This window comes from Mastigoproctus giganteus, chromosome 8, assembly GCF_048544385.1.
Source record: "Mastigoproctus giganteus isolate SK-2022 chromosome 8, ASM4854438v1, whole genome shotgun sequence".
In the NCBI taxonomy this organism is placed as follows: domain Eukaryota; kingdom Metazoa; phylum Arthropoda; class Arachnida; order Uropygi; family Thelyphonidae; genus Mastigoproctus; species Mastigoproctus giganteus.
In genome coordinates, this window is record NC_143582.1 from 144672674 (window position 1) to 144693152 (window position 20479).

The 20479-nt window shown below is 34.9% G+C and overlaps 2 protein-coding genes across 3 annotated transcripts in view; both read right to left on the reverse strand.

Moving 5' to 3' along the window:
• On the reverse strand, positions 1 to 17073 carry LOC150081887 (adipocyte plasma membrane-associated protein-like). The gene is made up of 10 exons (XM_090380357.1): positions 17005 to 17073; positions 6679 to 6816; positions 5910 to 6025; positions 5190 to 5282; positions 3672 to 3791; positions 2652 to 2817; positions 2032 to 2166; positions 1517 to 1787; positions 1031 to 1144; positions 1 to 192 (listed from the first exon to the last, which is right to left on the reverse strand). Exons 2-10 carry the CDS (start codon positions 6783 to 6785, stop codon positions 1 to 3), a joined length of 1314 nt encoding a protein of 437 aa, XP_090236483.1. The 5' UTR covers positions 6786 to 6816; positions 17005 to 17073.
• LOC150081888 (adipocyte plasma membrane-associated protein-like) overlaps positions 17009 to 20479 on the reverse strand; it is a 12576-nt gene continuing 9105 nt past the window's right edge. For both annotated transcript variants that reach the window (XM_090378958.1, XM_090378957.1), the window contains exons 7-9: positions 18521 to 18655; positions 18019 to 18289; positions 17009 to 17258 (exon numbers count right to left, since the gene is read on the reverse strand). In XM_090378958.1, coding sequence (XP_090235084.1) covers positions 17067 to 17258; positions 18019 to 18289; positions 18521 to 18655 — 598 coding nt within the window. In that variant the 3' untranslated portion in view covers positions 17009 to 17066. The remainder of the gene's footprint in view (positions 17259 to 18018; positions 18290 to 18520; positions 18656 to 20479) is intronic.

Consider the following 20479-nt stretch of genomic DNA (forward strand, 5'->3'; position numbering starts at 1 on the left):
TTATTTTTTAAGTTTTCCTAGATAAGACCTGTAAAACGATCCGAGGTAAAGATGCCCTCCATGATCTAGAACTTCAGATAAATGACTTATTTTGGTGTCAGTAGACTGGAGTGCTTGAAGAACTTTTCCATCTTTATCCAGTTCGATTATCATACTGCGGCCAACAAAAAAATCCATAGGGATAGTTTTAACCTAAAAAAGTATTAATGAAAAACGTGAGTTATAAAATCAGTTACTATAAATCTTAAGAATATATTTATAAACTTAAACTAATAGTAATATAGAGAAGAAAGTTAACGAGTTGGTTATAATAACTGCTCAAGTTGGACCAAGACCAAGACAAAAAATGAAATACCATTATTCACGGTTCCGTCTAAGTTGTTAAAATCTTTTAAACTTATTTTGAAGGAGTTATCGTATATCGTATGTATTAATACGCCTCAAATCTGTCATATTTTTGTTTTCCACGTCAAAGTAATCCCAGAAATCGTATATCATTAAATAGTCCTTAATTATTTCCGATTTTTTTCATTTCTTTAGTTTCAATAGTTTGATCATATATTTTATCTTTCCTTGTGTATGCATACCCTGCTGAGTAGGCACAAGCCGTTATTATTTAGGAAAATCCAGTTTATACCTTGACGAGCATTGAGTTCTTCCAGATATAATTGAATTGTTGAAATTGGCATTCGCAATACTAAAACATCAAATATGAAAACAGTTTTCAATTCAGTAATTTAATTTCTAGACTATAGATTTATTTACTATTTTCTCTTTATTGGATTTAACGGTATATACAATGTTATCCATTTATTTAGCAACCCAATGAGACATTTTGGGTTGAAGTTTCATTTCAAGCGCACTTATTAGTGCGCTTGAAATGAAACATTTCAAGAATATTTCATTCTTGAATAACGTGTTTATTTGGGAACCTTATTTTGCGACTAAATCATTTTTTTACCATGACAGGAGCATTTCAGTGGTAAATAAAGGCTTATAACAGATAACGCAACCAATTCTTGCATTTTACAATGTTTTCATCGAACACGTAGCGTGAATAATCATAAATAGCGCTAGTATTAACGATATCACAGTTCACCAAACCAGTTTCCATGTCTAATGCAGACAACACCAGTGCTGCCACCTATACAACATAGAAGAATCTAATATTGGTCTTATTATACATACAGCAGTGTTGCCTCAACTTTTCTATAGCGCATGCAAAGTTAACCAAAAATAATAGCCTGTCTGTAGTTTAACTAAAAGTAATTCTACAACAATGAAGGAGTTCTCATAAATGCGTTAATTTTTGTAAAAATATATATAAATAAATTAAAGCATTTTCAACTCTTGCAATGCTAATTAGAACTTCTTGATCATAAAACTTTCTAAATAAACTTGAATTAGTTTCGGAAATCTTCGTTTATAAATAAAATAAACGTAATATAATAGTTAAGTTAGTTAGGATGTTGAAATTCAACAGTGTCTTTAGTAAAGTGCATAAATGATCACTGACCTTTATCAACAAGTCACCCACTAGTGGATGCGGCCATAGCTGGTATAAGTAACCCACAGAAGAATGCAAAACGTGGTAAAGCCTCGCCAACGTCTTCCTTGATAACGGGCAGTGCGCCAGTTTATCCAGCAATGTTAAAGATGTCATGTCACGTGCTCCCACAACTACCACCCAATAACCTCCGCCTGAACTTTTTCGAATGTTGTCCGGCTCTCCAGGTAAGTTTGCAAACACTTCTTTCTGACCCTTCTTTGGTCCTTTTAGGTAATACCTGCGGGAGTTAAGTTCCACATAAGATAGAAATATTCAGATTTATAAATGCGTTAAATCGTTCTCCCCCCACCTTCTGGAATTTGTTTGATTAATTAATTTTTTGTAATCATAAAAAATATGATTAGAGTAAGTGAGGGGTGATAATGGAATTCAATCAATAAACAATGGGGGATAGGGGGTTTGGGAGAGTATAAAATGAAAAATGTAATTTAACTTTAGGTGCACACAAATGATAACTTTACCTGATGATACGATTATTCAAGGTTTCTGCTACCAATAGTGACGCTCCATCGTAAGCTACTTGAACTCCATTAGCAAGTGCAAGGTTATCAATGAGGACTGTTGTTTTCTGCGTCTCTGGGTTGAATTTGATTACCCTGCATTAAAAAAAAATGCTAATAAGCATTAACAAAAGCTGCACCCGGCATAGATTAATAATAATAACTATTAGTCAATTACTTGAAAGTGCAATAACATTAAAAAGCAACATCTAACTTGAAACTACCGGTGGGCCTGTCAGCTATGAGGATACCGTGCGAGCAAACAAGCATGCCAACCCAAGTTGGAGATCAGCTCGAGGTAAAAATAAAATTGAAAAATAAATTCTAAAAATACCACTAATGCCATCAAGGGAGAAAAAATAAAACAAGAACATAAAATGGCACCAAGCAAACAAAAAATAAACACAACCAGAAGCATGCAGCAACACCTGGCAGGCTAGAAATTAAATCCCCCCCCACTTCCGTCTGCCATTACACCAGTTCATATCCCATGTTGATACTACTTATATTGTGTATAAATAAAAGTCAGACTTTTATGTTATAAAAGCAAAATCAGGAAATTTAATACTCTAAATACTTACCTTCCACTCTCGTCATGTACAAATATCGACATCCAAATATCATTCGCCCAGCGTGTAGTTGAATCAGAGAAATAAATAATACCGGATTCGTCGATGTCCAGATCATTGAGGAATCCCATCATCTTACCTTCAACTACTTTCTTTGGTAGAAGCTGTACAACTTTCCCTATATTATTAATATTATTATTAACTTCACTTAATTTTTCATTGAAAATATTTTTAATGCGTAAATAAATGTTTAAAAGTATTGTTTGAATGCTAAAATATCTCTATACCAGAGGTACCAATCTTTTATACATTGCATTCCCCTAAATATTTCATAAATTTCATGCCACCTGTCCCCTTCAGAACGAATGTAAATAAAATCAAATTTTACAAAATTTATAAATATATAAATGAATATATATTTCAATACAATTGAACCAAACTACTGCTTAGGTTGCAAGCAGACCACCTACTATGTGATGAGGGGCAGTTAGTTCTGAAACGGGCTATCACAGAAGTATCTCATCATTTTAAACAAATAGCCAATTATAATAACCTTTTGGAAAGGTCAACTGTTTTAAAGTAGTGCAATACTGGGGTAACTCGTTGCAAAGGCAGATTTGTTCTGTTGTGATAATTAAAACCATTGAATTATACATGCATTTTAAATCTTGCTGGCTACGGAAACAGATTAAATAATAAGATAGTCCTCCAAGCATCTTAAAAGAAATAAATGCCACTTTTTTTTTTTGCACAGATTCTCAAAGACAAATGCCATCATTGAAACAAGTGCTGGATTGCTTTCCGTATCGTAAAATGTTGATTTTTCTTTTGTAAAATGTGCGATTTTTACATAGTTTACTGTATTTTGATTACATGCTCTGTTCTATGCAAATAGCCTCAATTTCATGGTTACAGTACCAAGTAGAACCAACCATTTCTTCGTTGACCATCTATTAGCTTTGTTCAGTTTAATATTTAGTTTTCTATAAGATAAAAATAAATGTTTTCGAATCTCTAAATCTCTCCCCTTACCTGTACTCACATCGACAGTGTTTATTCCGTAATATGCGTCGACTACATACAACCGTCCATCTTTACCCGAACGAATCCCTAATGGTCTTCCACAAATATGCTCTTCACCTTTCAGCAAATCTGGAAAGAAAGAAAGTTAGCACTAATCAGAAGAACATAAAAGCATGATTAAGAATAATATCTGAAAAACAGTGACGCCTTCGTCTTTCTTTTTTATCTTCTAAAGGAAAATCTCTTTATAAAGTGACTTAAATATAAAAGAAATATCGTTTTATTATTCTTCTGTTAGAGTCGTGACATTTAAGGCGCAATATCGCGTCACATTACCCAATGTTATGAAACTGTAGATACTCACTTATCCACAGTAGAATCAAACAGGAAATCTAATAAATGATTGTATTCTGCAGCTCTGCATGTTATCATTGGCCACTAAATTGCACAAAGAGTTTAAAAAACTCAAAACGCGATTATAGAAAATATAGTGTAGTTTATTATAGAAAAAACGAGATTAATTCCATAAAATATATTGATTTATACACAACTATATGATGCCGTTATCTGCCAGTTCCTTTATGAGTTTAATAAGTCACGTCCAATTGTATTAATGCGCTGATTAGGGGTGTAGTTTAAAAAAAAAAGATATTTGCTCATTAATGTTTATCCAAACTGTGATGCATTGTACTAAGAAACTTCATTAATGAATACACAACTTCGTCATTTGATATTTTCATTTCATCTTTTTAAATTTACTTTCGATTATTATTGTTTTCTAGAATTTCATAACAGTTGTTATTCCTTAGGAATTGAAAACGAGATCTCAACCGTAATTTATAATTCTTGATTCGCAGCAATAGAGGCAGTATGGTGCTCACAGTGACGAATGCGTTCAAGCTAGCACATCTCAGTATTATTCAGTTTCATAACGCAGAGGGCGCTTTCCAGCAGAAATATACCATTCGATAGAACCAAAGAACTAAATATCAGTCATGGATCTGTCAACACCATCATCCAGAATTTGTTTATTGGAAGGCTGAAAAAAAATTTATCGACAGGGGTCGAGTCCACATGGTCGATTAATCCGGCAAACAATAGCCAACACCAACCAAAAGACTATGGTCAGGGTTAAGTAAATATCTTCTGCATAGATTGGGACAAGTACTGTGATTGAGGCTTATTTTTGGAAAATAAAGCCAATTTTCGGTTAAAAAAATCTCGATTCACTTGAATTAGTTTCAACATTTCCAATGATTCATTTTATGTTCAACCTTCGACCAATTAAAGTTGAAAAAAAAAAGTGTCTCAAAAATATCTTAGTTTCTTATAGAAATGATATTTAGAAGAATTTATTTTGATTTCAGAAAAGTAATGTACTGTGCTGCAATCCCATATTCAAATATTCCAAATTTATTAGAAATAGAAAAAAAATGTGTTTTGAACTCATTTTGAATTCTGTTATAAAAAAAATTTTGTCATTTTTCTTAACACAAGAAAAAGTACAGAGAGAGACACAAAACTTACCACAATTCCCTTTTCCTATCCGAGCTACATTGCTAACCCCTTCTCCAGTCGCTTGCACGATGTATCCTCCAACTATTCCGCTGTATATCTTCCCTGAAAAAATTTAAAAAAAAATGAAACAATACCACCATAAAAATTATACTAATATTATTTCATTTTGTGGGTTCGGATAGCAATAAAATATTATTTAATTGAGAAATTATCACACTCAAGTATTCTATCAAAAAGGAACTTTGCATTTGTATTTTTTTTAAATGTAGCATGATTCTACGGGAATTGTAATTTTCATAAAAATAAAATTGAAAATCACTCCTTCATTTTTCAATTATGAATTCTTTATTATTCTTATTAAGCTTCTTAACAATTTTAAATTATTAAATTAAAAATTTGAGAAATCCGGGGGAGGGAAGAATTACACCTCAGACTGGCTAACTTAGCTCATTTTAAAAGTTTAAAATCCGTCATTGATAAGTGCAAATCACTGACAGCAAAAGAATAATTCGGCTACTGCAAATCACACGTGGTTTGCAGTAGCCGAAAAATTCTTTTGCTATCAGTGATTTATAGCATTTAAAAGCAACACGCATGTGCAATCAGAATAATAATGGTAAATAAAACAATCGTGATTTAAAGAAGGATTTACACTTTAAATATTTAAATCGGGCTTAGTCGAAAAGATCGACAGTGGTGAAATACACAAAATAAAAAATATCAAGTTACCTTCATGAAACGCCAATGATTCGGGACCACTAATTTGACCCTCGTAAAGTTTCTCTGCTGCACCCAGTCGGTTATTAACGGCGTACACACCTTCTAAAGTCGGAGGAAGGTTGACACTGGAAAAATAAAAAATAAACAAAATGTGCATTTCCGAAAATAGTTTAATCACAGTTGCCAAACACGCAACTGCCACCACCATCAAGCTACAGTGTTATGTTCATTTATAAAATTTCAATGCAACAACCAACGTGAAACTTTCATGTAAAAGAAATATGTTGAAATCTTACACGAAAAAAAATATATTCGTAATCAAACATTCGAATACTTTTATTTAAAAAAAAATTGAATAATACAATAGGTTTATTATGAAAGTTATTAAACTATTTTACATAATCTGATACTTATTAAATGTAAATAATGATATATTTATATACCATCATCAATATCATTTATAAATACAGAAAACAACAATGGACCCAATACTGAACCCTGAGGGACTCCACTAATAACATTAGTCCACGATGAGCAGTGTACATTGATTACCACTCTCTGTCTTCTCCCACCCCACTGTCCCATTATCCATAGCAGCAATTTGCCTCCAATGCCACACTGCTCCAATTGACTCCAATTTGACTGTTTCTCAAATGACACAGTTTATTCAAGTAACCGATCCTACCCTTTTTTTCTCAATCACTTATCAATTGAAAATACAACAGTTTATGTTCTGTTAGTAATAAGATGAATACACTTGATTTGTTAAATGACTTACGTGTATACATTTGGACGGACGTCGATTAGTGTTGGAGAAAATGCCAGGAAGGCTATTATGGCGACGATTACGATGATAAAGCTTAGAAGGATCTTGATGAGCCCCATCTGTCTTCTTTGTACCGGCAACGGTCAGCAGCTGCAAAACAGAGAACAGGATACGATATTACAATCCGCAAAAATACACATGCTGCATAAAACAGTACATTTAAAGTGAGTTCTATGCACACTTTCTAGAATTCTGAAAGTGGTGAGGAGTGTCAAACAAATGACAGCTGATGTTCCATTTACCCGTCAGCTGATTCGAAATTCTTCAAAAGGGATGATTCTAATTTTAAATCTGATTTATTTGTCAATTAACATATATAAAAATGAGATTTAAAATCAGAATAATTATTGTTTATCCATCGTTTCAAACAAAATAAATTTTTAAAAATTCCACCCTCCGTTCCTTTAGCACACGGAGGGTTACATTTAAGGCGCGTTAACATATAGTAATAATTCATGATTTATTAAAATAGAAAAAAAAGGGCTAAGAGTAATGACTTTTATGCAGGAGCCAAGAATGTTTCATTGCTGCACATCCGACATCATCATCATCAGCCATTTTCAATCCACTGCAGGATGAAGGCCTCTCCAGTAACTTTCCAGTTCCTTCTGTTTAGAGCACTGGCCATCCATTTACTACCCACAAACTCATGAATTTCATCTGTCCATCTCCGCCTTTGTCTTCCAGGTTTTCTTCTAGCTCCTCTTGGGTACCATTCTGTTATTTTCTTAGTCCATCTGTCATCATATCTTCGAGCTATGTGTCCTGCCCAAGACCATTTTAGTTCTTTAGTTTTGATAAGAATGTCCTTTACTTGAGTTTGCTGCCTAATCCATGTGTTTCTCTTCTTATCTAACAGTCTGATTCCCAATATAATTCGTTCCATTCTTTGCTGTGTAGTTCTTAGCTTCTCTTCCATTCTTTTGGTGAGTGCCCAAGTTTCACTTCCATAAGTCATGGTGGGGAGTATACATTGATTCATTATTTTACGTTTCAGACAAACTGGGATATTGCTCTTCAGTATGTGACTATATTTCCTGAATGCTATCCATCCAAAATTTATTCTTCTCTTGACTTCCAGCCATTTATCATTATTACAGCTAATAACCTGTCCCACATAAGTATATGACTCCACCTTTTCACCTTTTCATATGGCTTTTGTTTTAGCCATATTCGTCTTTAGTCCGAAATCCTTACTAACTCTGTACAACTGATTAAGATTTTCTTCTAATTCTTTGGGATCGTGGCTTATGACCACAATGTCATCTGCAAATCGTAAATGGTTTAGGTGCTCTCCGTTCACATTGACTCCTTTCTGCGACCAGTCTAATCTTCTGAAAGCTTCCTCAAGGGCAGCAGTAAACAGCTTCGGAGATATTGTCTCTCCTTGTCGCGAACTCCTTTCTCAATTTTAAATTTCCTACTGTCTTTGTCTAGTGTAATAAAGGATGCAGCACTCTCATATATTTTCTTCAAAATCATAATATATGGGGTATCTATGCCTTGTCTTTCCAGTGCCCGAAACATTGCCTTATGCTATATGGAGTCAAATGCCTTTTCATAATCCACAAATGCCAGGCATAATGGTGTTTTATATTCATTTGCTTTCTCCATTAGCTGTGATATTACGTGAAAGTGATCCATAGTTGAGAATCCTGTCCTAAAGCCAGCTTGCTCTTTCGGTTGATTCTCATCCAGTATTCTTTCTAATCTGTTAGTAATGACCCTTGTGAACAACTTGTAGATATGGGATAACAAGCTAATTGGTCTATAATTTCCAATTTATCTCCTTTCTTATGCAGCAAAACTATGATTGCATTATTCCACTCCTTAGGCATCACACCTTTTCTAATGCATTTTGTGAAGAGCCTTGCCAGTTTTTGTGTTATGTCTCTTCCGACATATTTCCCATTTATTCCTCAAAACAGCTCAAGGCAACAAATATAATATCCAGTACTGCTGCCACAATATATGGAATTATGGATATCATATCCTATCGATCCCATTTTAATTAAATTTCGGAAGGCTCGACAAACCTTTCTGAAAGACCCAGATATAAAATTTCACGAAAATCCATCCACTGAAAGTCGAGTTATTACATGCGGACGGACGGGCGAACAAGCGAGTGGCATACCGACATTAAATATCATGCTAAGCTCATACAGAGGGCAACCAAACTGTATGATCACATTCTGCTATTCTTGTAAAATTAAATTAGTAATTTCTTTCGAAATATACTTCTTGAATAAGGCCATTACGTAGGTGAACTTATATAAATAAATTTTCTATTTATACTCCGCCACGACCACAGGTCAGAGGAGTTCACAAAACAACAGCACCGTATTTAGCAGACAAAGACTTGAACCCAGGTCACTCAAAGCATGAGTACTCGGCTGTGCCAGCCTTGACTTAATATTGAAATACTTAATATTGGCTGTTATTGGAATACTAACGGCTTGGTACCTCCTATGCTGTAAAAATTCCGAACTTTGTTTGTATAGCGAAGTTTCATGTGGTGGAAACTGAAGCGTGACGATTCAGGAATGAGTAGTGGAGAACCGAAGATTTAAGAGGCGTCTTTTGTGGAAAGAACGTTGAACTGTATCGGAGCAAGGTTGAAGAAGTTATAAAGGCATCTCAGAAGAAAAGGAGGGCTATTTAAGATTTAAAACGAGGGGTCCGTATGATGTCTCTAAATTGCGTGTATTTATTCTCAGCTGGCGTATTTTAAGGGATGAAAAACCTAAATTTCCAGAGAGTGCAGAAAACGCGCATTCATTGCACACGATGCGAATAATGTGAACAAAAGTTCCTATCGAGAAACGAACTGAACCTGGGTCTTTTCCATTGCAAACAGGGTAAAACTGTTGAGGATTTTTTCATAGAGAAAGCTTTATAATAAAGTTACAAAGATGCCCGATTCTTTTTAGGAAACAAGAACCTTTTCATGCAGAGTAAGTGCTTTAATATCATTTATTCACAATAATATTTTTCTTAATTATTTAGGTTTTAATTAGAAAATGCAGTCTTTTCTAATTATGTCTGAATTTCTTGGAAAACATCGTGTTTTTTTTTGTTTTTTAAATATTACAAGAAAATGCAATAAATTCATTAAATATTTTATTCCTTTAAAGATGGACTTGGGTAAGCTGTCAATGAAAATTATGCGTTCTTATTAAAAAACAAACTTTCCCAACTTATCAAAAGACGTGTCCTAAATGTTAACCCTCGTATTTTTCAAAAAATTTTCATTTTAGTGTTATTAATCGAATGAGCTGTTCGTTTAGCTACTATATTTTCGTATTCTGACATACAGGACTATGTCTTAGGAAACTTTCCATAAATTTAGTTTATTGAAATAACGCTCAATTCACTGTTTAGTTCATAAGCATTAGAAAACTCTTTAAAGTTCGAAACTAAATTATCACAATCGATATCAAATTGTAAAATATTGTATATCTTATAACGCAACGTGCATTATACACAGATTAGTTAGTTTTTATTCTTTTCACATGCAACTAGTGCAGCTTCCAGTTATAAAAAGAAACAGGATGAAGAATGCACGCGTATACTCATCCTACCAATTAACTGAGAGTGCAAACTTACCTGATTCTGTCGAAAACAGGTGAATAGACGACACTGCTTTTCGTACACGCACCTCTGAGTGTGCCCTAATCATGTGATGTGGAGTTTCAACTACTCAACCCGCCTCTGGCTATCACATGACGTCTCTCCCCTGCTAGAGATTATAATGGTAGTTAATCTAAAGCTGGTGTTACAGAGCTCAAAGTCTTTTCCTTCTCTTCATAAAGACAACCGAATAAAAGCCATCTGAATATTCTCTGACTGGCTCTTGTACTTCGTAATTGTTGCTTGCCCACCGAGAAAGAGTAAACACGACCACCTACTGCATTCAACGTAGTGACTCGACGGATAAATCTCACCACAGAAGACAATTTAAAATTTAGCTCGTTCCTTTTGATTAGCAACCGTTCATTCAAGGTCGACAAATCGTACTCGTATAACACCAGCAGAACTTAACCGATTAGAGGCACTTCAAAGATTATCATTATTAATATCAGACTCTGCATTTCCAATACAGAATTCAATCAGTGGGTGTAAAATATAGCAGGTCCAATTCCAAGGTTTAGCGAACGTTGTCACACGTCATATCAGTTTTATCAACGAATAAGGAAAGATATAAACACGCTAGAGTTCGCGAGCCTTATTGCCTGCTGTTGATGGAAGTGGATAACTTCCTTTTGAATCACCCTTCCGTCTGTCTTTGCTCGCTTAATCATCAATTTGCTTTTCGGAGTTTTCTTATTTAACTCTTAACGCATAATTAAAAATGAAGACTATAGGTAAGGAGATATCCGAAAACTAACACCAAGGGAAGGAAATCCGTAAAGTCGGATGTCGCTTTCATGTTTTCTTTTTCTTCTTCTTCTATTGGAAGGGGGGGGGAGTATACTGTAATTGAGCTTTGGTTTTGGAGAGGTACAAACCTCTCACCAAATCGTTCAATTCTTCCTGATTGATTAGATGCGGCTTTGCACTATCAAGAGTTGAAAAGTTTGGATTTGTACTCGTTCTGGATTCTGCGTCTTCTGGAGACTCCTTTTTTGATCCTGAATCAGAATCTTGGCACTGGTGGCTTTGGCACTGGCATTGTATCATCGTGAGGAACCGACCTTAGAGCAGAAGGTATGGTGTGATACTCCATGCTTGGATTTTCCAGAATATAACGGAAATATTGGTCACGCAAAAGCAACAATCGTTTATGTGGTCTCGAGGTTCCCTCTATATCACAGGAACAGCAAAAGGCATCGATTTACTAGCCATCCTGGTAGTGTCCTTAAACATGAGCAACTATAGGAAATCTTTGGAACCCACACTTCATCTTGATCTCCGACCTTACAACCAAAATAGAGTTCATAGGCTTTTCTCAGAAGTTGTGACAGTGACTACCACTGCGATTTTAATACCACTTCTCTCCAAATGCAGCAAATCTATCAGGCTTATTTCAGCAAGGACGTGACACGTACGGTTGAGGTACGCGCACATAACACAATTAAGAAATTGTAGATTTTTATTTCTAATTTTAACACAGTTCACGATGTACACAACACTTGTCTACACACATTAATTCACTAAAACACTTGTCACTACTTGCTTTTTAAAACACATACACTTTTTGAAATACAAAATGCCTGCTTGGTGCGGAACCAACTCGTATATATACCAGTAGAGAAGTTTATAGAAGGCTCACAATGTTTCTAGAGAACTCAGTCGAAAGTTGCAGAACTTTCCAGAAACATCCCGACCATCCTTCTGCATTCAACAATACCCGAGAACGTTCCGGGACATTCTTGAATGTGGTAAAAAGCTCTCAAATGCTCTAGAATTTTATTGAACGTTCTAAAATAATTTAAAAATAAATACATGTCGATAAAATAGATGATTAAACCAAATACAGGTTTTGGTTTTCGGTCATTATAAGACGATATTTGAAAACTAAGGGTGACGAGAACTTTTTAAGCACATTCCTGAGTTTTTGAACATATTTAACTATGATAATCTGTCGAAATTATTTTATGGAGCAAATTGATTCCGACCAGGGTAATTTTATCAATACTTGGTTATGAGTGTTTCTCTGTGATTTCAGCTCAACTAAGAATCCAGAGATATGGTAGCCATACAACTTCTTGATACTGGAACATCTTCTTTCCAGCCATTTGAAACAGATATCCGCCTTAAACTTAACTGAAGAACGAAATCAATAGGTTTCGCCCCTCCCAAAGAGCATAAAATAAATTCAGACTTCACTTTTTAAGGGGGATGGAATGTATAAAACTTTTGGAGTTAAGGCAATCTCTACTCACGACAGTATATTACTACATAAATGCAGGAACATGATATTTGAAGATTAAGAATCTTTGCAAGCCACAACTTATTTGATTAACAAAGCTAAATCTTATGTTTGCATGCTATTTAGAATTTCTAAACTACTACACTTACCTCTAATTAGAATTAATGGATTTCTTAAGAAACATTAAATCGATAAACGAAGTACATCGTTTGTTCTTCAGGAATTTCCCAAAGTGAAGACCATAAGCGTCATCAAGAAACTGGAATGGCCCATAGGGGCTTAAAATATTACGTGCTTTAACATTCTGGTTAGAGATGGAAAGGCACAGATATGCGTTTATTTATTTTGCTTTTAAATAGTCTGCCCATACAAATATAAGTTCTAGGAAACTTTGATATTCACTAGCAATACGTATTCCACCTCTGTATGGAAACAAACATGTTTTGCTTGTTTCTGAAATGTATGGAAAAAAAGTCGCCAAGAACTAACTCAGTTTATTTAATACTGTGATGATTTTCTGTGATGTAATTTTCAATAGCGAGAAGGTGACCATCAATTTTTAAATAACTGGCTCGACTAAGAATGCCATAATAGTCACATACATCTGAAGTGTACCAAAACGGGTCAGTCCAGTTTATACAATCTACTCTGATTTATCTGTAGCTTTTAATACTGCTGGTCATCTACTTTCACTCAACAAACTGAAATGCTGTAGAATTGATCTATTTATCACAGTTAGCTGGAATACAGTGTGGTGTCTCTGCCTTACGATGTAGATATAAAGTCTAGAAACATGACAAATTAGACATTTCATTTTATAATCGAGTTACGAAAAATGATTTTGGAAAGTGTCATTTGTCAACATGCTGTACCTCTCAGTGATCATCTATTAGCGCTTTCAAAAGGTTCTCTCACCTGGAGCTGAAGTTGAAAGTTATACAAAATCTGTTGTGGTCCAATTTGAAAGCCAAAGATAATTCTTTTCTTTCTTTCTACCAATTCAATGCATTTTTATATCTTGATAAAAGGGATGGACTTTAAATACAATTTTACTTATATTAGTATGTCTCTTTAGGTGTCGTGATTCGATATTTATTTGTAAATAAATAAATGCCTCCCCGCTCCCTTGACAGCCATTGAAACCAATCATGCCACAGATAAGATCCGAACACACCGACCAAAAAGTCTAAAATTGTACACGTTCATAAAGCCCTCTAAAGTAGGCTGGCAGGGACGGTAGGCCCTTAAGTGCATCGAGTAAAATACAAGACCCCAGAATAAAAGAGGCCCTAAATCCTAACAAATGGACCCCTCAATTCATGCAAAGAGGATTCTTTCTTCCATTTCTATTTCCCAGTTTCATTCTTGCACCCGAGCCTTTGAACTCCAGAACCAACCGTGTATATTTGTGTTCGTAAACAGTACAGTCAATTAATAAGTATTTTCAGGGATTTAATATCAAATGACCATTCTGACTCATTTTTGAAGGAATTAGAACCACCTCTTTTTAACTAAGTATGTAAATTTTCTGTTTTTACTCCGGGACGACCACAGAGTCAGAAGAGTTCAAAAGACAAGAGAGAGCACAAGAAACCTCACTTATTTAACCTCAACTATTGTCAATCAAAGCGCGTGTACTTATGCATGCTCGTGCTGAAAACGAAACATAGATAAATATGCTCTGTAAACTCGTTGAATTGTGTACGTTCATAATGGCAAAAATTGCCAGAAAACTGGCACTCTAAGCCTCACCAACATAAATTAATAGAAATTGTTGCATTTAAATTTATATTCCTTTGCATTATATTAGATTCCTGTGATTGAATAATGGAATGGGATCTCTTGAAATTTCAATCTGATTGGTTTTGGTGCCTATGAAGGAAATAATTTTATAATTAAAATAATTATAATTATACTGGCAATAATTTTACCTCTACAGGCATTATTATCACTGTGATTCAGTGTCACTCAGTATGGTCGTTAAATGAGCCATTCGAACGGTTCTTGGGATACTCGCAGTCCGTACTAGTGTGCACACCGACTAGCATTACTGAGAAAAATATATTTTATATTTTTACGTGTTTCTTGCGCAAAATACGCGATTTCAGAGCCACAGCATTTATGATGGCTCGTGTAAGTTACGAAATTTATTTAAATCTTATAACGGTGTCTCCTTTAAGTGTCACCATTTCTATTTTCATATAGTGCAATCCTATTGAACTTCAGAAAGTTAACAGGATTGTACTTGGGGAAGGGATCCAAAAATAAACATCAGACAGCTTGCTACGCACAGTGTCAGTTTAAAGTGCCTGCTCTGAATCTTTCACGATGTACACACCCCTTCTATAAACTCTTATTCATAATTGAATATTTATACTTTTTAATTAAAAAAATTTCTTAATTTTGGAATATTTAAAAATGGAAGTTTCCGTATTTCCTGCAGTGTTGTTGTTTTGGTTTTTAGGAGCATTAGCAACTAAGGCCATATTGCTCCGGAATATGCGGTGGTCATTCCTTGACCTTTCCGCATCCTCCATATTTGGTGGTGACGGGCTCGAACCCCGGTCTAATCAAGAAGCGTGTGCTACGCACTGCTGCTCCTTCCCACCTGGCTACGGAGGAGCCTTCCTGCAGTGATTGCACTGCAGGAAGGCGCCTCCGTAGCCAGGTGGGAAGGAGCAGCAGTGATTGCACTGGCTGCTACATTGGTGAAACCGGCGGAACACTTGGTAATAGAGTCTCTGAGCAGGAAAAAGCCATCCGTTCGGCGAACGTGGATCACTGAGCAATTCTGGTCAAACTAGCACAACGTCGAGATCATTGACCGATCCCGCAACTACCGTCGTCGTGTCTTATTGGGATCGCTCCTCATCTCGAGTTGTAGCGGTTCCTTCAACAGAAACAGAGGTTGTCATATCAACCCCAAAACTGAGGCAACCATTCTCTTAGCTGACAAACGTTGGTTCTCAGAGCATTCCCGAGTATTAACAACTACAACCACAAGACCCCACTTCAATCAGCTAATTGTTGCAAGCACCTGTAACACGCAATTCTCACCACTCATGACCACATGGCACTCATATGATGTTCTGTATTTTACAATAACGTTAACTATCACAACTGAAGAAGGATGATATCCGTCTGAAAGCTTTTGGGTGTATCTTACACTTTTATTTTTGTTCTTATTAGGCACTGAACGATTTTAACCCAACCATTTATGTTTTATTTTTCTTCCTGGTTTCCCAGTGACGCAGAATAACCTTCTAGCATGAATCTTGGGTATGTAGGCTTTTTTCAGATAATGGAAGCTTAACTTCCGTGTGCTGCTTGGTTGTTCGCTTAGACGAAATACAAATACGTTATTCATAATTCAGAATACGGTTGCTAATAGTAGTCAGGGTGGAAAATTATGCAGAGAAGCTAGCTTGTAAATCAGCCAAACAATAATAATAAAATAAAATAACCAACCTCATATGTACAGCGTCTCTAACAATTTGTCTAATCCTCCTTTAAATTTATTCAGGCTGCCCACTTCCATAACACCAGATGAAAGTTTGTTTCAATGCTCCCTCTTCTATAATTAAAACAAACAAATCTACCCTGCCGGCTTTTGTGTAATCTGCAAATATAGGCATTAAGTCTGATATACCTTCATCAATATCAGAATCATAAATACAGAACACAACAATGGGCCCAGCACTAAACGTTGAGGAACACCACTAATAAGATTAGTCTAAGAAGAGCGGTGTTCATCAATAATAAACTGTTCTCCAACTCAACCATCCCTTTCTTCATAAAAATAACTTGTACCTAATGCCACACTGCTCCAATTATTGCATTGAAATATGCCCATTCAATCCAATACAATTTATAGATAATTTTGGCTTGGTTTTGAATTAAGACGTTACAATCACGAATCAGTTTATCTTCTTAAGGGATAGCTGATTCACAAAATATGATCAATAACTCTGCATACGATACTCAAACGATTCGCTCTAGGAGAGTATGAGAGGTACACTTGCTTTGTGCTCTTCTGCAAGGATTTTCAGGAGAAATATTTGAGCTAATTACCCCTCTTCCAGTTTTTTCATGCTAAATAATGGTTTATGCACTCAAAAGTTATTGACGAAGTTTGTCTCCAGGGAAACACTGTTTCGTTGAGTTAACAGCCAACTTCATAATTGAATAATCTACTTCGAGAAGTTCAAACTAGTGGTCCAAAATGCGTAGTTCAAACTAGTGGTCCAAAATGCGTCTAATTCGAGAAGTAGACCAAAATGTGGTCTACTTCGAGAAGTTCAAACTAGTGGTCCATCATTAGGTTAAAACACATTTATAATTATTATGAAAATAATCATGACCTTTATTTACTCTTATTTAATGTACAATTTATGATACTGCACCACCTCAATCAAGTGAAAATATACACGCCTTCTTCGCTTCGTATAAGCTTTGTCTTTTCAGTCCATTATTTTTTAAGTTTTCCTATATAAGAGTTGTGATACGATCCAAGATAAAGATGCCCTTCATGATCTAGAACTTCAGTTAAATGGCTTATTTTGCTGTCAGTAGACTGGAGTGTTTGAAGAACTTTCCCATCTTTATCCAGTTCAATTATCGTACTGTGGCCAACAAGGAAATTCATTGGGGTTGTTTTAATCTAAAAAAATATTAACAAAAAACATGAGTTATAAAATCAGTTACCATAGATCCCTTAAGAATACATTTATAAACATAAATTAATAGTAATATACAAAGAAAGTTAAACGGATTTGTTATAATAACTGCTCTTAAAAAGATAATCAGTTCAAACCATATCACATTACTGCATTAGTAGTAATGGGTCAGAAAAAAAAAAAAAAGTGTTGATGGCTGCCATTTTGTTTTGTTTGTTATTGCTAGATGGCGTTAATGGTATTTTCTTAATTTAAATTTTTTTTTTTTTACCTTGAGCTGGGATCCGGTTGGTTGGGTGCTGTCGACTTATAATTTTTTGTCATCAAAATAATCCCAGAAATTCTATATCATAAACAGTCCTTAATTTGTGTATATATATATTTTTTTCTTTAGTTTCAATATTTTGATAATGTGTTTTATCTTGGAATTTGAATTTTGTTTTTCTATGCAAAGTTTTAACCAGGAACAATAGCCTATCTGTAGTTTAAAAGTAATTCTACAAAAATTAAAGACTTCTCGTGTGTGTTATTTTTATAATAAATATATAGAAATAAATTATCGCATGTTCAACTCTTGCGATGTTAGAACTTCGTGGTCATAAAACTCTCCAAATAAACTTGAACTAGTTTCAGAAGTCTTCGTTCATAAATGAAACAAACATAATATAATTTTATGATCCTGATTGGTGAGTTTTATAGAAATTCAATCAATGTTTATAGTAAAGTGCATAAATAATCACTGACCTTCATCAACAAGTCACCCACTAGTGGATGCGGCCATAGCTGGTATAAGTAACCCACAGTCGACTGCAAAACGTGGAAAAACCTCACTAAAGTCTTCCTTGACAACGGGCAGTGCGCCAGTCTATCCAGAAATTTTAAAGATGTCATGTCACGTGATCCAAGGAGAACCACCCAATAACCTCCACTTGAACTTTTTCGAATGTTGTCGGGTTCTCCAGGTAAGTCTGCAAACACTTCTTTCTGATCCTTCTTCTGTCCTTTTAGGTAATACCTGCGGGAGTTAAGTCTGACATAAGATAGAAATATTGAGATTTATAAATGCGTTAAACTGTTTTCCCCCCCTTTGGAATTGCTGTTTTGATTAATTTTTGTAATCATGAAAAATTTAGGGTTAGAGGCAGACAGATAGCAATGGAATTCAATCAATAAATAATGGAGGTTTTGGAGAGTATAAAATTAAAAATGTAATTTAACTTTAGGTGCACACAAATCATACTTTTACCTGATGATACGATTATTCAAGGTTTCTGCTACCAATAGTGACGCTCCATCATAAGCTACTTGAACTCCATTAGCAAGTGCAAGGTTATCAATAAGGACTGTTGTTTCCTGCGTCTTTGGGTTGAATTTGATTACCCTGCATTAATAAAATGAAAACAAACCTCAATAAAAGCTGCAGCCGGTAGATTAATAGTAATATTTATCAGTTGATTACTTGAAAGTGCCATAACACTTTTCTAATTTCAGTACACAAGTGTACATAAAAATAAAAAAAGGTATTTGTTAACATTTATAGAAACAAACTTATTATAATTTAAAATTAACTTATAACACTGAATAAGAGTAATCTTGCATTTATTATTTGCATTAACTGAAGTTTTGGAAAAGCATTTGCGAATGATGCAAATAGAACGGAGGAGTGTACAGAGACATCGATCTCATCGTTCAAAGGATGATGGTATGGGTAAAGTCCACTAGAAGCGAAATACTAGTGGTCGTTATTTATCCAAACTAATTATAATTGACATTTGAATAATCAAACTTGGTGTATGTTGACCAAATTTAGGAAAATCCCAAATATTTTAATTTCAGATATTTTGACTTCTAGAGTCATTAGTATTAGCATTTATATATCATAATATTTTATAATTATAATAGTATTTGTATAATTTAATTATATAATATCACTCTATACATTAAAAAAAAGTTTTCCTCCTAGTGATATTTATTTGAGCCAATGGGAGAAGGGGGCGGGACAATTACGTGGGTAAATAATTACATAGCACATTTCCTGATTAGATTTCGATCAGTGTATTATAATTTAAGCATATTATTATGTTATTATTATACATAAACTATACAAATATTTACAGAAAACTAAAATGTTTATGATCATACGTCTACTATTATGGGTTCCTTCTTCATCTGACATTAAATATAAAAAAAAACGCTACAATGGAACATCAAACGATGCTGTGCGTGGTCATGTATTAGACAGCTAAGCATGTGTATGAGGTTGGTGAATGTTAAATGGAAGAAACACAAATGGGTTACTGGAAGGATAAGACATTTGCTGTTGGCAATGTAGAGCATGTACATGGGATACATTCAAATGTTCGCACATTGCAAGACAACTGCCTCCACAATGTTCACCAACCTCGTGCACGTGCTTCACTGTTTAATGCATAACACCTGGCATCATTTGTTGATCCATTGTAACGTTGTTCGTATATTAATGTCAGCTGAAGAAAGTCTCATCGTTCCGATATAGTTTATATATTTGTAAATAGTTTAGTACGTATATCACTGACAAAACTCCATGACCAGCTCTAGGAGCACGTCTGCGCTGCTCAGAGAACTTCATATCTGACTGCACAATTACCTCCAGGTCTTTTTCATTATCACCTCCCTTGACCACACAGTTGGTACGTTTATCTTGGGTTACTGCTGCCCATATGCAGTACTTTGCATTTGTCAATGTTAAACTTCAGTTGCCACTTCTCAGCCCATCTGCCTAACTTTTCTAGATCCTGTTGCAGTAGCATACTGTCATTAAGAACTCTGCCAACTAACATCGATATCATTGATAAATACACAAAACAACAATGGGCCCAGCACCGAACCCTGAGGAATTCCACTAATAACATTAGTCCACGTAGAGCAGTGTCCATTTATTACCACTCTCTGCCATCTCCCACTCAACCATCCCTTTATCCATTGCAGCAACTTGCCCTTAATGCCATACCGCAAATTGCTGCAATGGAGGATTACGAGTCCAAAGACTTATTCAACGTTGATGAAACTACAACAAAAAAACCTTAAATGATAAGCGAAATTTTTGAGCAGTGGATTTTGAATTTCGATAGAAAGATGACGAAAGAAAACAGAAAAATCGCGCTGATTGTCGACAACTGCCCTGTCCACTTTCACTCGGTAATTTCGAAACTTACAAGTGTGAATC